Consider the following 17121-nt stretch of genomic DNA (forward strand, 5'->3'; position numbering starts at 1 on the left):
GTGAATTCACATAAGCAAGATTGCATAACCAAACCATTTACAGATACATTTTAGCATTACTTTGCAGCCGTAGGCATTAGGATTTTGAGAACACAAGAATCTCTGAAATTCAACCTGCGTGCTTTTTTTATCCCTTAATGGTTAGTCAAAATAGGTGTCATTCAGAACAAGGAGTGAGCAGAGCCTCTGCAGAAAGGTGCAATGAACGTCTGGATCAGACAAATGCGATGAGAATCATAAAATGCAGACTGGAGATTTCTCCTTCAGCCAGGCTTTTACAGAAATGTATTTTCCCAGCTAAAAAGGATGGCACAGCACGGTTTTACAGAGGGAAATGCAAAAATATAAAGAGGAGAGTCCCGTTTTCTTCCTCAGTAATCCCATAGAATCAACAATCTGTTTCTGTAACAGCTCCGGACATTTACCTGACTGCTGACAGGACCTTTCCCCATCACCTGAGATGAGTCTGCACTCTCCTTTTCCATGCTGTCAGTGGTAGGTACATGGTCAGAGTTGCTGTGCTTGTTATCCCCCAGCTTCCTATTAATGTGACCAACTTGTTCTCCCCGGTTGCAACAACTGTGCAGGCCTATTTACTCATAGTTCAGATTTTCTTCCATTCATGGCACAAAGCTGAAAAGTAAACAACAGTTAAGAAAACATTTGCTTGCCAAAGCCCAGCATGAGAAGGTGCAAGCTCTCTTTGGCAGAGCCTGGACCTGTGTTTACTCACACCCTCAGCACTGTTTCATGCTCTAGCTTGGCATTGTATAGGAACAATCACCATCCTTTTCAGGCCCCCCCTCTTATTCAGCCTTTGAAAAGTTACAAAATATAACAGAACACTGTTTTCTGAGACTATATTGACTGCACTAATTACCCACGATACTGTATATTTGCTATTAAGAACATGAATGTGTGCTTTCAAAGTGTGACATTCAGGGCTTCGAGGATGTGAAAGGAACTAGATGGATTGTTCTGTCACTTAATCCGAGGCTTCAATGTACTTTTAAAAATTTGTTTAAAACCCCAAAAAACAGAATACACATTTTAACTGTTGAACTTTTACCAGCTAAAGGAGTTTGTAAGGACCCTATCACTATGTGGTTACAACAGAAGATACACAGTTAAGGTCAGGTCACGGTTTCCAAGAACATTCACAGGGACTGAGGATGAGGAAAACGAGGGATGGATCCTGCGGGAACCTTCGGGAGGCTGAGCCGCTCACTGGGGAAGTGCCTTGAGTATTGCATTCACTTCCTCTGCAACTGCTGTCAAAGCAAACTCAAACTGCTCCTGCGGAGAGAACAAACGCATACTCTGAATAATAAAACAAAACACTTTCCAAAAGCCTGGTGCACTATTCTGCAGCTGAGCATCCTCAAGACATTGTTAAAAATATGAATATGCAGGATGAACTGTACACTGCAACAGAAAGGAACAAAATGTTCTGGGCTTATTGATGCCATATAACATGTTTGACAGCATCTTGAAGCTGGAGTCATTTTAATGGAGAAAAATGTTGGTAGCAGAAACTAAGCTATTGGGACACAATGATGTATTGCAGTTGTGTGGTCAGAAGGGTTTGGGAGTAGTTGATCACCCGCCATTTCCTTCTGACACAGAGATGGAAACTCGTTAACATAATTGAGATATGAAATAGGTGAGATGCTGCAACTCAGAGCCTTTGGCTTTTCTCAGGACTGTTTCTGGTTGAAATCAGCTAGAATTAATATCCCCTCACCTTATATCTATTATATAAAACAATACCTGCTTTTTGGCTTGCCTATTGTTGTTCTTTTTCAGCCTCGCTTTTTAATGGTCTTTCTGCACCCACAAATTACCTAACGATGTTTAGACCACTCCTATTTAAAAAATACTTGGGAAGGCTTTTCTTTGCTATTAATTTACTGTAAGCATAAAACCAAAATTACTAACAGGCTTCTGTGCTGGGTTGGCAGAGCTGTGAAGGACACAGCCACGAATGGCCATCCCATCCAAGTGCAACCCTAACACACTCCTGAGCCGTCTAGTCCTACAGAAGGACAAAGGAGCTTTACTTCCTCAAGGTTAATAGGTGTTATATTTTCTAAGCAAGTAATTTTTCTCAGAAATTTAGCTTACTGAAATATCCGACGGAATGACTTGGTGTTTGCAACTTTTCAGATGAAAAAAGAAATGTAAGCAGTTTATTCAGAATATCAGCAAATCAAGGACACCAGACAAGGACTGTGGAGAAGTTTCTGGATTTTCTAGAAGTATTCCAGAGGGTTAAGCCAGCCAGGATCAAAAGCCATTGAAGAACCAACTTTGAGAATGGAGGTCTGAGATGCACCCTGCAAAGTATCCCGAGAGCAATGCTGGAATACTGCCTGTGTCTCCAATGAGGAAACTGGTGGTCTGGTGGGTACCTCCCGCCCCTCAGGTTGCCCTGCCAGGGGCTGTGCAGGATGGTAGCAGGTATGTACGCAGCAGTGGTGGATGGCTGCAGAACACAGTCAGCCCTGAAAGGTGATTAATGGACTAATAGCATTCATTTTCCAGAGCGTTTCACTTTGCTGCAGAAATCTGCAGGAAGGATGAAAGAACAAACTATGGATGTGTAACTCGTAGTTCAGAAACGCGGCTGACTTCTAATTCCTGCAGTTTAGTGCCAGTCTCCTCTGCCTTGTCTCACCCCACTGCAGAGTCATCTCCCATGTGGAGATGCCTCAGAGACAGGCAATGATGGGCACAGTTCCTGAGCAGAAAAACAAGAACGAAACTCAGAATAATTTCTCAGAGACACTGACATTCAAGAATTTTGCTGTCTGCTTGGTGCTGTCAAAGTGGCATCCTTGTACATTTGCTGGACTGCAGCCAATAGCTTTTAATCAGACATCAATTCACCCTAAAGAGTAGGACTCATCCTCATTAGGCACAGAAAATGGTGTATACGCCTGCCTATGCCTCCTCGCGCTTCCCAAGGTCTCTGCAATTAAAGCAAAGCCTGGAAATGCTGATGGCCACCCAGGAGCAGCAGTTATATTTTAACTGGAGCACACTGAATGTGTGAGAGGAGCTGGAGGGCAGTGGGGGCAGAGAGGGCATTCATTTGGACACACTGTGTGAGAACCAAACCGGGTGCTTGTACTGGCTCAAAAAGCTTCAGGAAATTTGGGCAGAGGCAGAAGTGCTTGCCTCCAGGAAGAAGAGCCTTGGCAGGAAGAGACGTCAGCTGCTGGACCCCATTGATGCAGCCCTGCGAGGTGAGAGACCTGCGGAGCAGCCTGGGCAGGGTGGGAGAACCTTGTGGCTGGGGCTGGCAAGAGAAAGGCAAAGCGGGTGCTCCCAAGATGCCGATGCTCGGATGTGAGAGGGACAGCTGGTCCCCATCGCTGCCAGTCCTCGGAGCACGGGGAGCACAAAACCAGAAGAGGCTGATCTGAGCACGATGGGGTTGACACAGTGATGCAGCCAAGTTGCAGAGCTGTGCAGATGCCTCTTCCGAGATGTGGGTGTCAGTTCAGAAGAAGGGAAGCTGCCCATGGTGATGAGGCTACCTAATGTGCTCTTCATCCGAGTATTTTATAGCCAGGAAAAGCTCGTAAGATCAGGAACTACAATACTTTAATATTAGTCCCATTGCTGAAAATAGCTTATATTACTCTAAAGTAATTCACTGAGCAAATCTGCCCTTTAACTTTGTTGGTCCGAGACATGTTCACCTTAATGTGAAGATCTGTCAGGCTGGAGACAATCTGACCTGCCTTTACCCCTCCCAGAGCGGTACCCCTCACGTGAGCACAAGGGACCACTGCACCGCCTGAGGTAAAGTGTCTGTCTTGTCCGAGGATCATGGACTGATCAACCTGAACTCCCAAGTGTAGTATGGAGACAGGTTGAGGGGAGACCACCAGCTAACATTAGGTGTGACCCTAAATTAATGAGGCAAAACAACTTACAAAGCAAAACTTTTACAGCCAGAGCTCAAACCTGACTGTGAAACACTGCAGCAAAGGGGACAGCAGAGCAGGAACATGAGATGTGTGAGGACTCTGTCCTTCTGGGATGGCGCAGCTGAGCTCTTCCCCCTCCCTCCTTCTGCATAATACACACAGGCAAGATGCAGATAGTGCAGCTTCCGTTGATGTGTATCACCACCCTCCAAAGAAGAGCCTTTACATACCTCCCACACCTTTCCATGAGAACAACTACAGTTAAATCAAATTAATTTCAGTAATTTTCAAAGGAGCTCAGTTTGTTGTTTTTGTACAGCTACACTGTCATTCACATATGCTATTCGCATATACAAGATTGACTGGAGATGAACTTAACATCTAGCTTTGCCTAGAGAACAGAGCCGGACAGGCATTTTGTGGTGTTGGTCCATCTGTAATGCAGAGTTGACAAGAATATATTTAGTCAAAAATAATAAGCTATGTTTCATTAAGTCTACAAATAAAATTTCGCAGGAAAACAGAGTATGTGTAGCATATATAATACAATAAAGAACCTTAGCTAAATATTACAGATTGTGAGAGGAAAGATATAGAAGGAGAGAGAAAAAAAGGAAATATATATTTTTCCCATCACAGAGAATATGCTTCCTCCTTCATTACTTTTTCCTCTCACATGTGGCATATCAATTCTATTTTATGATTCCCCTGCAAAAAAAACCCACCAAACCCACCAACCCTCTATTATGCTTCTCAGAAATGCACAATGTCGTTATAATTTCATTACCATTTATTATATATAGTGCTTTTGAATTAAAGATCCCTTCCAGAAGACAAAATGTTGCAAACAAACCTTTCACATTCTTATTGAAAATGTGGAGCGCTGCCTGCTGGAAACACAATAACATTGCTCAAGTAAGTTGGTGTTTATTTTGCCTAGGGATATTCTGTAATTGGCATTTCTAACCTGACTTTTAATCCATTGTTTTAAATTACTCTAAGAGTCTAATATTCCTCATTTGTATTCAGTTGGGAAAGCACAGGGGTTTGTTTAAATCCATCAGAAAAATTCTCTGGGGATCGTGCACTGCTAGCATGTAACCAGATATTTATAATTTGCAAGACATTAGCTTGAATAAGTGATTTGGGTGGTTTTGAGAAAATGACAATGATGGAAGAAGGAGCAAGAGGAGAGATAAGCAATATCCTGAGAAAATTCTTCATCCTGGATGAAAACACAGAATATATTTCTTTTCTGGAGCTCTTCCAGATAAATGTTTGGATGGGAAAAACACGTCTTGAGTGAGACTTCCATGGGACTTGGGTAACTATTTCTGAGCTAAATAAGAGAAGTTGTTCGCTAAACCTCATTCTTTGGTTCTGGAGCGATGTTTTTTTCTTTTGTTGAAGGCAACAAGCTGTAATTTCTCTGCCCTGAGAGGGCAACTGGAATCTGAGCTCTATATTTCTACAGAGCTGCCATATATTTTGGACGCATTTACAGTGTAGTTCCAGACTTGCATCTTCCCTCAGATTAAATATATGTGACATTGGATACTGTGTGCTATACACATTTTTTTTTCCAGTCTGAATAATCAAAGCAGAAGAAAGATTTGTGCAATTTTATGTCTTACTTGCAGATAAAGAATAGGTAGCTTTGACTGGCTCATCTTTATTTTTCATGCACTTACTTATTTGGTATACAATAATTAATGCCCCCGCAACTGTTCTCCAGTACCACCTCTCCTAGTATTACTGGGAAGATAAAATGATTAGGAAGAGATTCAAGAAAAGTTATGAACCAATAATTCCTGCAAAACACATTTATTTCACCTTTGTCCCTCAGCAATTTCAACTCCCTAAATGCTGCAGACTTTCCTACCAGTTCCAGCCAGCCAAGATAAAGTGTGGTCACATTGCTCTTGTTACTCCATTTGGGGCTATAACTCTCATTCGATATTTTACAATGTCATATACAGATTTATTTGGTCTTCATGCCATGAATGAGTTTCTTTATTGTCATATTTGCAGCTCTTAACTTGCAGCAAATACCCCAAGATATCATTCCATACATCACTGAAATGGTTAATAATAGAAAGTTTCATTTCTTATTTAAGGCACTACAATCACACCATCAGCTATCTTTAAAAGTTTTACATAGTGGAAAAATGTCAAAACTATTACAACTGAGAGGAATTATAGAGTAAGATGTTCACCTCACCGAAGTATACAAATATAGTCACCATGCTACATCCATAAAGGACATGGCTTTAGGCACGATGCAAGCTCTTCCATCCAAAGATACTAAAAATTACTTGATTTCCTACAAAACTGTATTTCCTTTAATTAAAAAACCTTTTTCTTTCCAGAAAAAAACATATCAAATGCAGCAGTTACATTCTCTTTAATGAGTTGAAGATTTAAAAAAAATATTACATGCACAGTTAAGCATAGACACTCTAAGAAAATAATCCATATTTCAGGCTTAAAGCAAGAACATTCTTTCAAATGCACACTTTCTTTAGTAGGCTATAGATTGTTGTCTTGACTGCCCTTCATATATGGTAATCAAGATAGATGTTGGAGATGTTACAAGAAAGTGCAGTAAACACCAAAGAAAGTAGCCTAGATAAATTTTCAGCATAAATAAACCTCAGTTGGTAGGGAGCCAAACAGAGTAATCAGCAAGCGACCTGCGTTAAATTAGGTCATACCCTCTCTCTTCTGTCATGAAAACAACTACTGTGAAAGACCTTTAATGTATTTAAAATCCCAGTGGATTTATTGACAGTACCTTTGTCTGGACCATGCCTGGTCTCTGGTCCCTCAAGTGCTCCAGGGTAGCAGCAATATCAATCTCTTTAGCACCTGCAACAAACCACAAATTGGGCTGAGTTCAGAGCACAAGATAATCCATGCTGCATCTGTCAATCTCTTGCTATCGGGTTCCCTTTGGGCTAACAGTCCAATTGAAAATTATTACATCCATCTCTCAGCAGACTTGGCAGGCAGCTGCAATTTTTGTGTTCATATAGAAAAATAAGAGGTTGGGGCAGCTTTTATTAACATTAATTCAAGAAAAGCCAGAGAAAAACAAATTCTTAAAAATGCCTCTGCACCTAGAGCAGAATATATTTTGCAGAACCTACGGGTCCATCATGGCAATGCCACCGAGTGCCCCTTTGTCACTCCTAAGAGTATGCACTGAATTAGGGGCCTGAACCACATAAAGATTTTTGCTGTTAAAACAAGATTTAGGTGAACTTTTGTCACCTGCAGCTGAGATCCAGAAAACCTGTCTGTGGCTTCCTAGTTCAGGACCTGCCAGACCATCTCACTGCGTGATCACTGTTTCAGCCAGCAAATCTATGGCATTTTCTTTAGGTTACACTTGGGGTGTCTGGACACCGCTGCTGTGTAGCAATCGGCATCACCAGGATGCAGAAAATAGGCTTTCGGAGCCCAGCTGCTGTGGGCACTGCTTCCCTTCCTCAGTGCAAATGGAGGTGCTTTCTTTTCAAACATGGTCTATGGAGAGCAAAGCAAGCCCTTCTGCCTCTTGCCTTTCTTATAATAACCCAGAGCCTGGAGAACCAAAGGGGACAAGGAGATGTTGATTTCCTCCTCAATTTCCTCAAGTTTAACATGTTACAAGACCACCCTTCTCATTTTCCATCAATGCCTAAGCAGATACATGTTTTTTGAGGGGACTGAAGAAAAATCAGGATTTTGGTCCCTCCAGTGTGAACTCCAAGAGTAGAAGCCTGGCTGGAAATCCTTTGAGCTGAGAAGTTCAGCTACAGAACTTGTCTGTCTCACATCCGTCCCCTTCTGCATCTGGCAGGAACATCACAGAGTGCCAAAGCATCAAGCAAATGGGCAGAGGGTGACCCTAGTCCAAGTGTAACTGCCCCATCTCTGCTATCCTATTCTCTACTGCTCTGGATGTTCATACATTCTTCTAGGGCAGATATGGGTCTGTAGCCATTGAAGCCCCTGAAGCTCGGGAAGTTGCTGTACACACACTTTCATCATTAGATCAAGGACAGGGATCAGCTACATTCTGAAATCTGCTCCGTTTTGAAGGATACTTAGTGGTGTACTCTGAAGACAACTGTGGCCCTTTGATGTGCAATTTGACAACCGTTTCCTATTGCCTGACCCCAGGAATCTCCTAGCCCAGACTGTGCCAATTTGGGACTTCCTTCTGGAGGCGTTTAAATCTCCCCAACTATTCACAGGGGTCTTGGTCCCTAACTTGGAGGTCATGCACCTGAAGTTTTACTGCTGCAATAGCTCACTTGTACACATCTAGAACATATATTTATTTAGTTCCCAGGACTCGATTTGCAGGCTGGGGACAATGCTTACCACTGTTGCTACAAGTCTTGCCATTTAAGGGCTTAAGTCTAACTGTAATTAGGTTCATGTCAATGTGAACATTATGCACCTCCTCATTTACCCAACTCAACTTTATAACTCAATATCATCTTTCCAAAAATTCAGGAAAGCAACTAGAAGTAAATTATTTAATTTGGTTTCCTTTAATAAAAGACATAAGAAAATATTTTAAAATAACATCAGGTCTAGAAGAATAATTAATTTGCAATACGTTCTTCATATCAATGAAAATATGTTCTTCAGCTGTATCAGAAATAGAATGAATTAATTCAGTAAATATAACAGTGACAACTTAGAAAAGGTATCTGACAGATTGTTTTGCTAATTACCACGGGCTGGGGCACTGTATGGTATTTGCTTTTTTTCCCTCTAGGAATTGACAGGGATGAGCTTCAGAAAAAACAGAAAGTTTTATTTTGAAATAAAAAACTCCAAACCTCCTTACAACGGCGCAGAGCAATACATACTCACATATGCTGTAAAGTCTGATAACGATGACAGTAATTATACCTTAATTCTGTTGCAGGTTTTGCCGTGGTAATTCATCTGGAAAGCATCAGTAAAGGTACACGCTTTGTACATTCGAGCACTGGTGTAACACGGTAGCTCATTTCAGTGTTTAGGCTCACATATGCACGTGCGATTAGGTGGGTTTTTCTTGTTCCACCGCAGATGTCCATGGGAGCAAATTTGTGTGTGTGCCACACAAGCTTTACAGCCTTACTTGTAGCCTCATTAGATTACCAGGAATTAAAATGTCCCAGTAGCATCTTGGCTCAACATAAGAGGAATTCTCTCTTTCAGAAATTAAGATATGAGAAAAATTTAAGACACTGACATGCATGCATGAGGTTAAGCACAGTCCCGAGCTGGCCTCCGAGTGCGCTGCAAGGATGAACACAGAGATCCTCCCAGTGGAGCTGGCAGGCTCGAGCACCAGACGGGCTTCCCCACGGCTGCAAACGTGTATGTCCCCCCTCCAATAAGGGATAGTCTTTATTTGAAAATACCCTAGCCTCAGGACAAAAAGGGACAAGATTCACGACGAGACCTAATAACACTCTTTTAAAGGCCAGACAGGCTTCTGAGCTTACCTTTGAAAGAGTTAATTCCTCCTTTCCTGTGATGCAGATTGCAGGCATTTACTAGCAAACTGATGCTTGCTTTTTTATCATCATTAACGGAATGACATGCCTAATAGTATGAACAACGCCTGATTATAAAATCCTGATTTAGCAAAACACCAAAGCATATGCTTGCACTGGAACATAAGAATAGTCCTAGTAGGCCAGTGTGCTTGATGGGAAACTTGTTTTGAAGTGTTTTGTCAGTAGAAGTCCCTGAAACATCAGTTTTTACTGACTAGTGTCCCCCAGCCCATGGGCTGTGATCAGCACGTCACCCACAAGCACTTCTGATGTCCTCAGCCACAGGTAATTAAAAGGAAAAGGAAAGCAAAGTATGATTTTGCCCAAAGCACATGTCTTGGTGAGAGGCAGAGATTGGTTTGCTACCCCAGTTTTCCATTTCTGAATGCCTCTGATACTATGGTGACTGGAACTATCTAAGTGCCTAGAGAGGCTGATCAACAAAACTTAGGGTCGCAAAGACAGGAAGCTGTTTTAGAAGAAAAATATATTGGAATAAGAAAATTCACAGGAAATGGCATAGGAAAGCATGACTTGCTTTCTCTCTACTTGAGCAAACCTCTCTTCCTCCCCCACATCCACCGCTACATGTTCTGCATCTATTCCCTTATTGTGCCTAAAACAAATGGCTTTAAATATATATTGCTAGTCCACTATTACATCTCATTTTGTGATGAAGGCTTTTTTTCTATTCAAACTTATGCTAGATTGCTGTTATATTATGTAAATTCAGCTCACTTCCACTGATGTGTGCAATGATAGTCTGCAGAAAGGTGACAGAGATGGACAAAGGAAGAGATTTTCAAGGCACAAAGCGCGGTCTGAACCCAACCTGCCTTCACAGGTGAGAGGAGCTCAGTGCTTAACTGCAGTGTGAGCTTTCAACTCCTTTTGGAATTATTTTGTTGAAACATGACCCAAATTCAACATCATCTTCGCCACACTGAGGCTTTCTCTTTAATTTGAGAGTACAACAGGATGGCATAACACTCTTTAGTACCCAATAGCACTTTATTTATGCGTTTGAGCCATTTCAGGTAACAAAAAATATATAATTTGTTACATGACATTGGGAGAGAGGGATATTGCATCTAAGGACAGCAGGGTCAAATCATGTGCTTACTGAGATGGCCACAAAATATGCACACACTGCTAAGGTATTTTAAACATTGCTTATCTGGAAAGCCCACATGCAATCTAAATTTGATGCAGTGGTTTAGAGTAAAAGCTGGAAGAACTCAATCCACTGATTCCAAGGATGTCCCGTTACTAGAAGTGTTTTGCTCCGGCTACTCAAGTATGAAGTCCAGTAATAGATGGAGACATCAATTTGGTGTCATACAACAAATAATCTAGAGGAAGGTTTAAAAATACTAGGGTGGACAGCACTGACAATTGGAAAAGAGAACACAAAATATGTCAAAAAGGCTATATTTTCTATCTTTTCTCCCCACCAATACATATCTGTCTGCTTAACAGTACTACTGGTTTCAGAAAATAAAGAGGGGGATGAAAGAGGAAGCATTTCAAGAATAAAGAACTGCCTTTTCACCTTTTGACTGTATTTTACTCTGCAGGGAATAAATTTGGTTTCTGTTTGTGACAGGTTCCTTTTTCACAATGGATTTCATTGCTTGTTTTAAATGATTATAAGAATCTAGCTTATTATGAGACGGAGCTAACGTTGTACCAGCAGTATTGTCAAAAATGCCTGTGCAATGTGCGATGTGGTTTCTGTTTAAACAGAACATGCATTTGCAGTAATTCACCGTGAGCCAGATACTACTCGCTTTCCCCCTGCCCGCAGCAGCTCACTGAGCCAGCTGAGTAAATACCTCCAAAAGCACTTCCACACCAGTGCAAGGCAGATTTTAACTTCAGCAATTAACTATATTTTTCCTAAAGGCTTGAAGCATTCACAGTGAGTGCACAACAACCCACATCAGGAACATTAACCAGATAAACTGAAAGAAAAGAAGAGAAGATGCAAGCTGAATTATATTTAGCCCCCAAGGAGAGAAGCGGTTTCTGAAGTTTAGGGTCATATCCTTTGCAACCCTTTCTCTCCCCGCAGGCACCAGCGCAGGATGCACGCTGGCACTTAACAGCTGGTGCTCCTGATTAGCAGATCTCAAGGGGTTAAAGTGTTTGCCCTTAGATAGTTGCATAAGTGGAGTATCCAGCAGGCCATAAAAACAGGAGTAAAAGTTGAATTCCCTTCTTCTCCTGCAATAAATAACGAGCTAGCCAAATTCCACTGCAATAGGTTCCATGAGGTGACCAGCAGCAGCTCGCAATATTTAAAATCATCATGAATTACCTTATGTTAGTTTTATGACTGTAATAATAAAACCTTCCCTCTCTGCTCCTCCCCCTAAACATGGCAGGGGACCCATTTTGATAAGCACAAGACACATGAGAAACACTCTGTGGAGGATAATCTCTTCCACATTGTCGCAGCATTCAGTCACTGTGGTGGTACAGCAGTACGACAGACAAAGTTTGTCGAGAGGGGTACATACATCATCTAGCAAGACATGTCTTGTATTAAAAGCAAGTCTTTTAATACATCATCTGGGAAGAAAAAATTAAGGTATATCATTAAAAAGCGGTTTTCAGGTTCAGCACACTACAGAGCTTGTGCAGCTGAAAATGTGCTGGGTTTTTTTGTTCAGTTATAAGAAGAATCAGCATTTGTTACATAAATGTATGAAAATTATGGCTTAATTAAGGCAAGCTTTGAGATTTTATTTTTACGTAATAGGCTTGAACATACTTGCACTGAAAGCAAAATCAAAAGTTCTATTTTATTCATTACTAATGAAAAGTGCAGTGTAGATTCTGTGAGACTGATAGAATTTTATATTAAAGGACTGTATTAAAAGGAATATTTTAGATTCTAGATGCTCTGAATTTTCTGTGTATTTATAAAAATAAAATGATCCTTAAATACTTCATCAAAGCAGTTATTTGTGGGGGGTTTCTTTTTCAATAACCCAAACTGAGATTTTTCTTTGTGATGTTTCACAAATACGTATCACTCATAAATATTAAATTAAAAAGGATTATTCTAGCTGGGAACAACTTTCAGATCTACCAGCATATATCCTCAAAAAGATAAGATTATAAGTCTGCAGAACGGCTATAAATCTGTTACTGTGAGTCCTAAAGGATGGCTTGGTCATTAGGTTGCTATGTTTGGATACATTTGAATTCTCTTCCAGACCGAGACTCTGACTTCCTGCACCACTTTGGTTAAATCATTACGTTCACCCCATGTTTCACACCATCATTTATAAAACGAGCCATCTTTTTCCTACCTAATAAGTTGTTATGAAGGCAAATCCATTAATGATTACAAGGTACTTGGACACTAGAGAGGTGAGGACCTAGATAGATACTCTATTTTTTTTTTCCAATACCCTTTGCACCTTTCTCAGCCCTCTTTCTGTTCCCCTTGATCATAAAGTGATCACAAAGCTGCATATACGATGTAGGAGTCATGCTGAGCAGTTGTAAATGTGGGACTATTAGCACTGTTACTATTTCTCCTTAAGGAGATGATGATGATCTGTGTGGGAATAAAAAACGGAGTACTACAGGGAATACAGAAATGACCTGTCAAGTGCCTTTCTTTTTGCAGCAGCAAGTATTCCGTTTCATTCTAGTCAGATATTACCTGCTTAATGCATCTTTTTATATTTATTATATTGTATAGATTTTGAATTAGGCCTGGAAGGGCAAAGGGACTTGTTAGGTCAGATTAAAAACTGGCTTGTTAAAATCTCGAAGGAAGAGTTCCTAATACAGTTCTTTCCTCTCCCGTTGCTAGAAGCTGAAAAAGATCCAATTAATATTTGCAAGATGCTGCTGATCGGCAGCCTTTTAGCCTCAGAGTCACACACGGCGCAGGATTCGCAGGCACTCGGGAGCGCCATGGAAGGATCACTTGCAATATTACAAAATAGCAAAAATATACGTGAGAAAGAAAATAAGGGCAAAAATACAGTGTCAGCAAGGACAATCAGCTGTTTCATCACAGCTTGTCTGTGTTTAGGAAGAATACAAGTGTTTTGCATGTTTGGGTGATGACTGCATGACTCATGCGTAAAAGTGATGCTTCATGGTAAAGCAAACTCGTGCACAGCGGTTTTATGCTGCCTTTCTTCCCTCCTCACATGAGGACTCTGACAAATAGGCTTTCTTGAGTTTAGTACAACATTTTCTGTCCCTCTTCTGTGCTCAGCTTTGCCTCAGGAAGGAGGCAGACAGTGAACTGTGGAGACCCAAGGACAGAAAGCTTCTAAAGGACAGCAACCTCCTAAAGAAGGACTGACAGTAACTAGAGCCAGGTCTGCCAGGAGCTTAATGGACAGAAAGGGTCCATCTATACTGCTGGCTGTGATACTGTATAGAAACAGAAGTGGGCTCTCTGGGGCGTTAGCAGGGAATATCTGTACCCATGGACTATTACACTGTTACAGCTAGGCTGTTCCCAATGCCCGAGCTAGCTGGATGTAGCACGCTGTAGATTTGCAATGCCCCCAAAGCTCTGGATGCCTCCAGCTTCCCACTGCCAATTTCTAAAGGACGGCTCACGTAGCTGCTCCAGCAAGTGTTTGCTCCATTGAGTACTTAATGTTGCAATGAAACATTTAATCACACCATATGAGGGGCAAACTCAACCTGATTAAAGAAGAAAGGGTCATAACTAGGGGGAGTGGAACACCACTTCTTCACTGACCATTAGTTTTAATGGCATACTGGTAATATTTACTAACTAGCTTAGTCTCAAAGGCCCAGCCTCATCTCATCTACTCCAGCCATCCTTGAAGTTCGAATCAGAGTTAGTCATCTCCTCTCCCAACAGGTAAGAGAGAGAGAAGAAGCTCTGATGGGCAATTCATTTGCCTGAGAATTATCCTCCAGAGGTGCGTATCGTTCTCCATTGATGACTGAGTAGACCTAGACAAGTAGGTTAAGTGAGATGCTTCATGCTAGATGCTTTATATGGCTGAAGTTAGCTGAAATGAACCCGGGCTGAAAAGCGTTGAGTTTCTGCTCTACAGTTTCAGGCTCTCAAATGCTAGAATCTGCCAAATATAACAGTGTTTTGAGATCTGTGTTTTGTGTCTGTTGCCTTCCCCTCTTCCCTCACCTCCCCAGTTTGGCAGTCTTGATGGAGATCACAGAAGAAAAAGAAACACGGAACCACAACAAAAAGATAAAAGACTTGAAGTATAGCGTAGGGAAGGCCATGGAAGTGAAAAACATGTTCTAAGAGTAAATGCTGTTTGTATAGTGCTCTGCTGCAAAGAAACAAGAGTATTTTCTTTCTTCAACTTGCATTGTCTGAGTGCCCATTAAATAAAAACACTTGTAAATATTAGAGTTAAAAAAGGGAGCTGAACAACAGCTAGAAACTACAAAAATAAAAGCAGTTTTCATTTGTAGTTATCCAGATGTCTGCTGCTGTAGCTGCTGGAGTTCTGCTATTGGCCAGGAGGATCATTTGATGCTTTTCATGGAAAGAGAAAAGCGTCAGCAAAAACCTAGTGAGGGACACAATTTTAAAGGTAACAAAAAAGATAAATGTATTCAGGCTGGCATTTTCATTAAAAGCCTATTCTGCCTCTGAGATGAACAAAATCTGTGTGCATGCGTGTATGTAGTTAGGGATTGATCCAACGTTATACCTGAATCTGTGAACTGTCTGTAACTTCACACAAAATACGTAAGTGCTTCTATACACCTGAAAATGACCCAAATAAAAATTTCACCAAACAAAAACCCACCACCGCCACAACAACAGAAAAAAACGGGCAAAGCAAGCATATAAATGGAGAAGGGAGTACTTAAAGTAATAAAAGCAAAGTAATGAAAATTATTGTGACAGTCATATACACACCTATATGTGAGCATACAGTACATAATGTGTTATTGTTTACGTGTTTCATATTAATACTTGAAAACTGCATGTTATAAATGTATAAATGTAAGTGATATGGCTTTGTCAGTACGCAATCCAAAGGAGGGTGATACTGAAGATGGAACACCTAGAAACAGCTGAATATTTTAAAAACTGCTACAGTAAAATAATGCTTCTAAGTTTACACTGATTTTAACAGTCTTGCAGAGACAGAAATTCACTACTGACATGCCAGGTTTTAGGCTAATATCCTTTGTCAATTCAGGAAAAACATGCAGAAACCACTCGCTGTAACTGAATGCAAATGGATGCTAATTTGAGGCCCAATCCATCCTCCTTGCCACTGTGCATAAGAATATGTCACATCACACTCTGTATCATATAGGAATTGTTTCTCTTTTACATCTTGATTTCCTCCAACCTCCTCAGAAGTTAAAAGTAAAAGGAATATGCCTGAATTACTACATGCAAGAAACAGAAGTTAATGAGTTGTATTCCATATGGGTAAGATATCCCATAATCACCTATAGTCACTCTAGAAAATACTAGTGCACACATCTAAATTCAACTTCCACATGCATGCACGCACATGCACACATACAAAGTGCATACGTAGCAAGAATTGTGGATGTGCTCCTACTGCCTACTGATAGGTGTTCCACAGTATCAGCTCCCACAGACTTCACAATTTGCTTCTTTTAGTACCTCTTCTAGAAACTACTGGTGAACTACTTGAAAGGCAGTTCATCTCCATGTACTGAATCAAACACGAACAAAGTTCAGATGCTGATTGCAAAAACAACATTTCTGCAAACATGTCTCAGTTGGCCCTAAAAAATCTTGGCGTCCCCTTTGGAAAATGTGAATTTTCTTTACAGGGGACACAGAAGTAGCTCGCCCACATGAATCTATTAAATTGTAAGAACTACATTTTACATTACTTTCATTTTACGTTGCATGTAGGTGGCAATGCTTTCACAAGACAGTACATGGAGTGACCTGAATAAAAGATGCAACTATTATGGATTCATTCTTTAATTAAGTTTATCCTTAAAAGTGATTAAACTGGTCCATCTATAGAAGTTGTGGAATAATTACACTTTAGTTAGGTAATATACATTGTACCCTTTAGAACCAGAAGACTACCATCTGGTCAATTAAACACTTCTCTTCAAATCCTTCTATGGACTGCTGCATGAGATTAGCTACCAAAAAAGTAGTTATTCACTCTGTATATAAACCTCCTTTTCCAAACATTTGCCCAGCTGCTTCTCAAACAGATAGCACAGTACTTCTATGACTAGCTTTTTCACTTTTCCATATTCTAACCTACCCATTGTGTGAAAAAATGCCGCCCAAATTCCTTATCTGCTTGTCTCCTCCTTAGTTTCAGTCAATGACCTCTTGTTTTCAAATTAGTCACTATCTCAAGCTGCTTACTGACATCAATACATTCCTTTCAGGGTCTTCTAACGCTCTATGGGGACCCCCCTTCGTGCTCCCTTTCCCAAGGAATAGCCCATGTCTGATCAGTCTTTCTTCACAATTCATTTGCCCCAAACCCTGAATAATTAGGATTGCTTTCTACCACACTTTCCTAGTCCCAATTGTTTTCCAATAAAATCCCCAGAACAGCAAATAACTCAAGAACTATGGCTCTTCTAGAGTAATCCCTGACCAGTAAACTATATAAAAGAGAAAAAAA

General features: G+C 40.7%; 1 protein-coding gene across 1 annotated transcript in view; it reads right to left on the reverse strand.

The window, feature by feature from the left end:
• Nucleotides 1-499: 499 nt before the first annotated feature.
• The window catches only part of PTPRN2 (protein tyrosine phosphatase, receptor type, N polypeptide 2), a 187612-nt gene continuing 170990 nt past the window's right edge, over nt 500-17121 (reverse strand). Inside the window, exons 10-11 of the mRNA XM_009886794.1 lie at nt 6733-6806; nt 500-1296 (exon numbers count right to left, since the gene is read on the reverse strand). Of these exons, the coding sequence (XP_009885096.1) occupies nt 1225-1296; nt 6733-6806 (146 nt within the window). The 3' untranslated portion in view covers nt 500-1224. The remainder of the gene's footprint in view (nt 1297-6732; nt 6807-17121) is intronic.

Source organism: Charadrius vociferus, unplaced genomic scaffold, assembly GCF_000708025.1.
Source record: "Charadrius vociferus isolate BGI_N301 unplaced genomic scaffold, ASM70802v2 scaffold255, whole genome shotgun sequence".
Lineage (NCBI taxonomy): Eukaryota > Metazoa > Chordata > Aves > Charadriiformes > Charadriidae > Charadrius > Charadrius vociferus.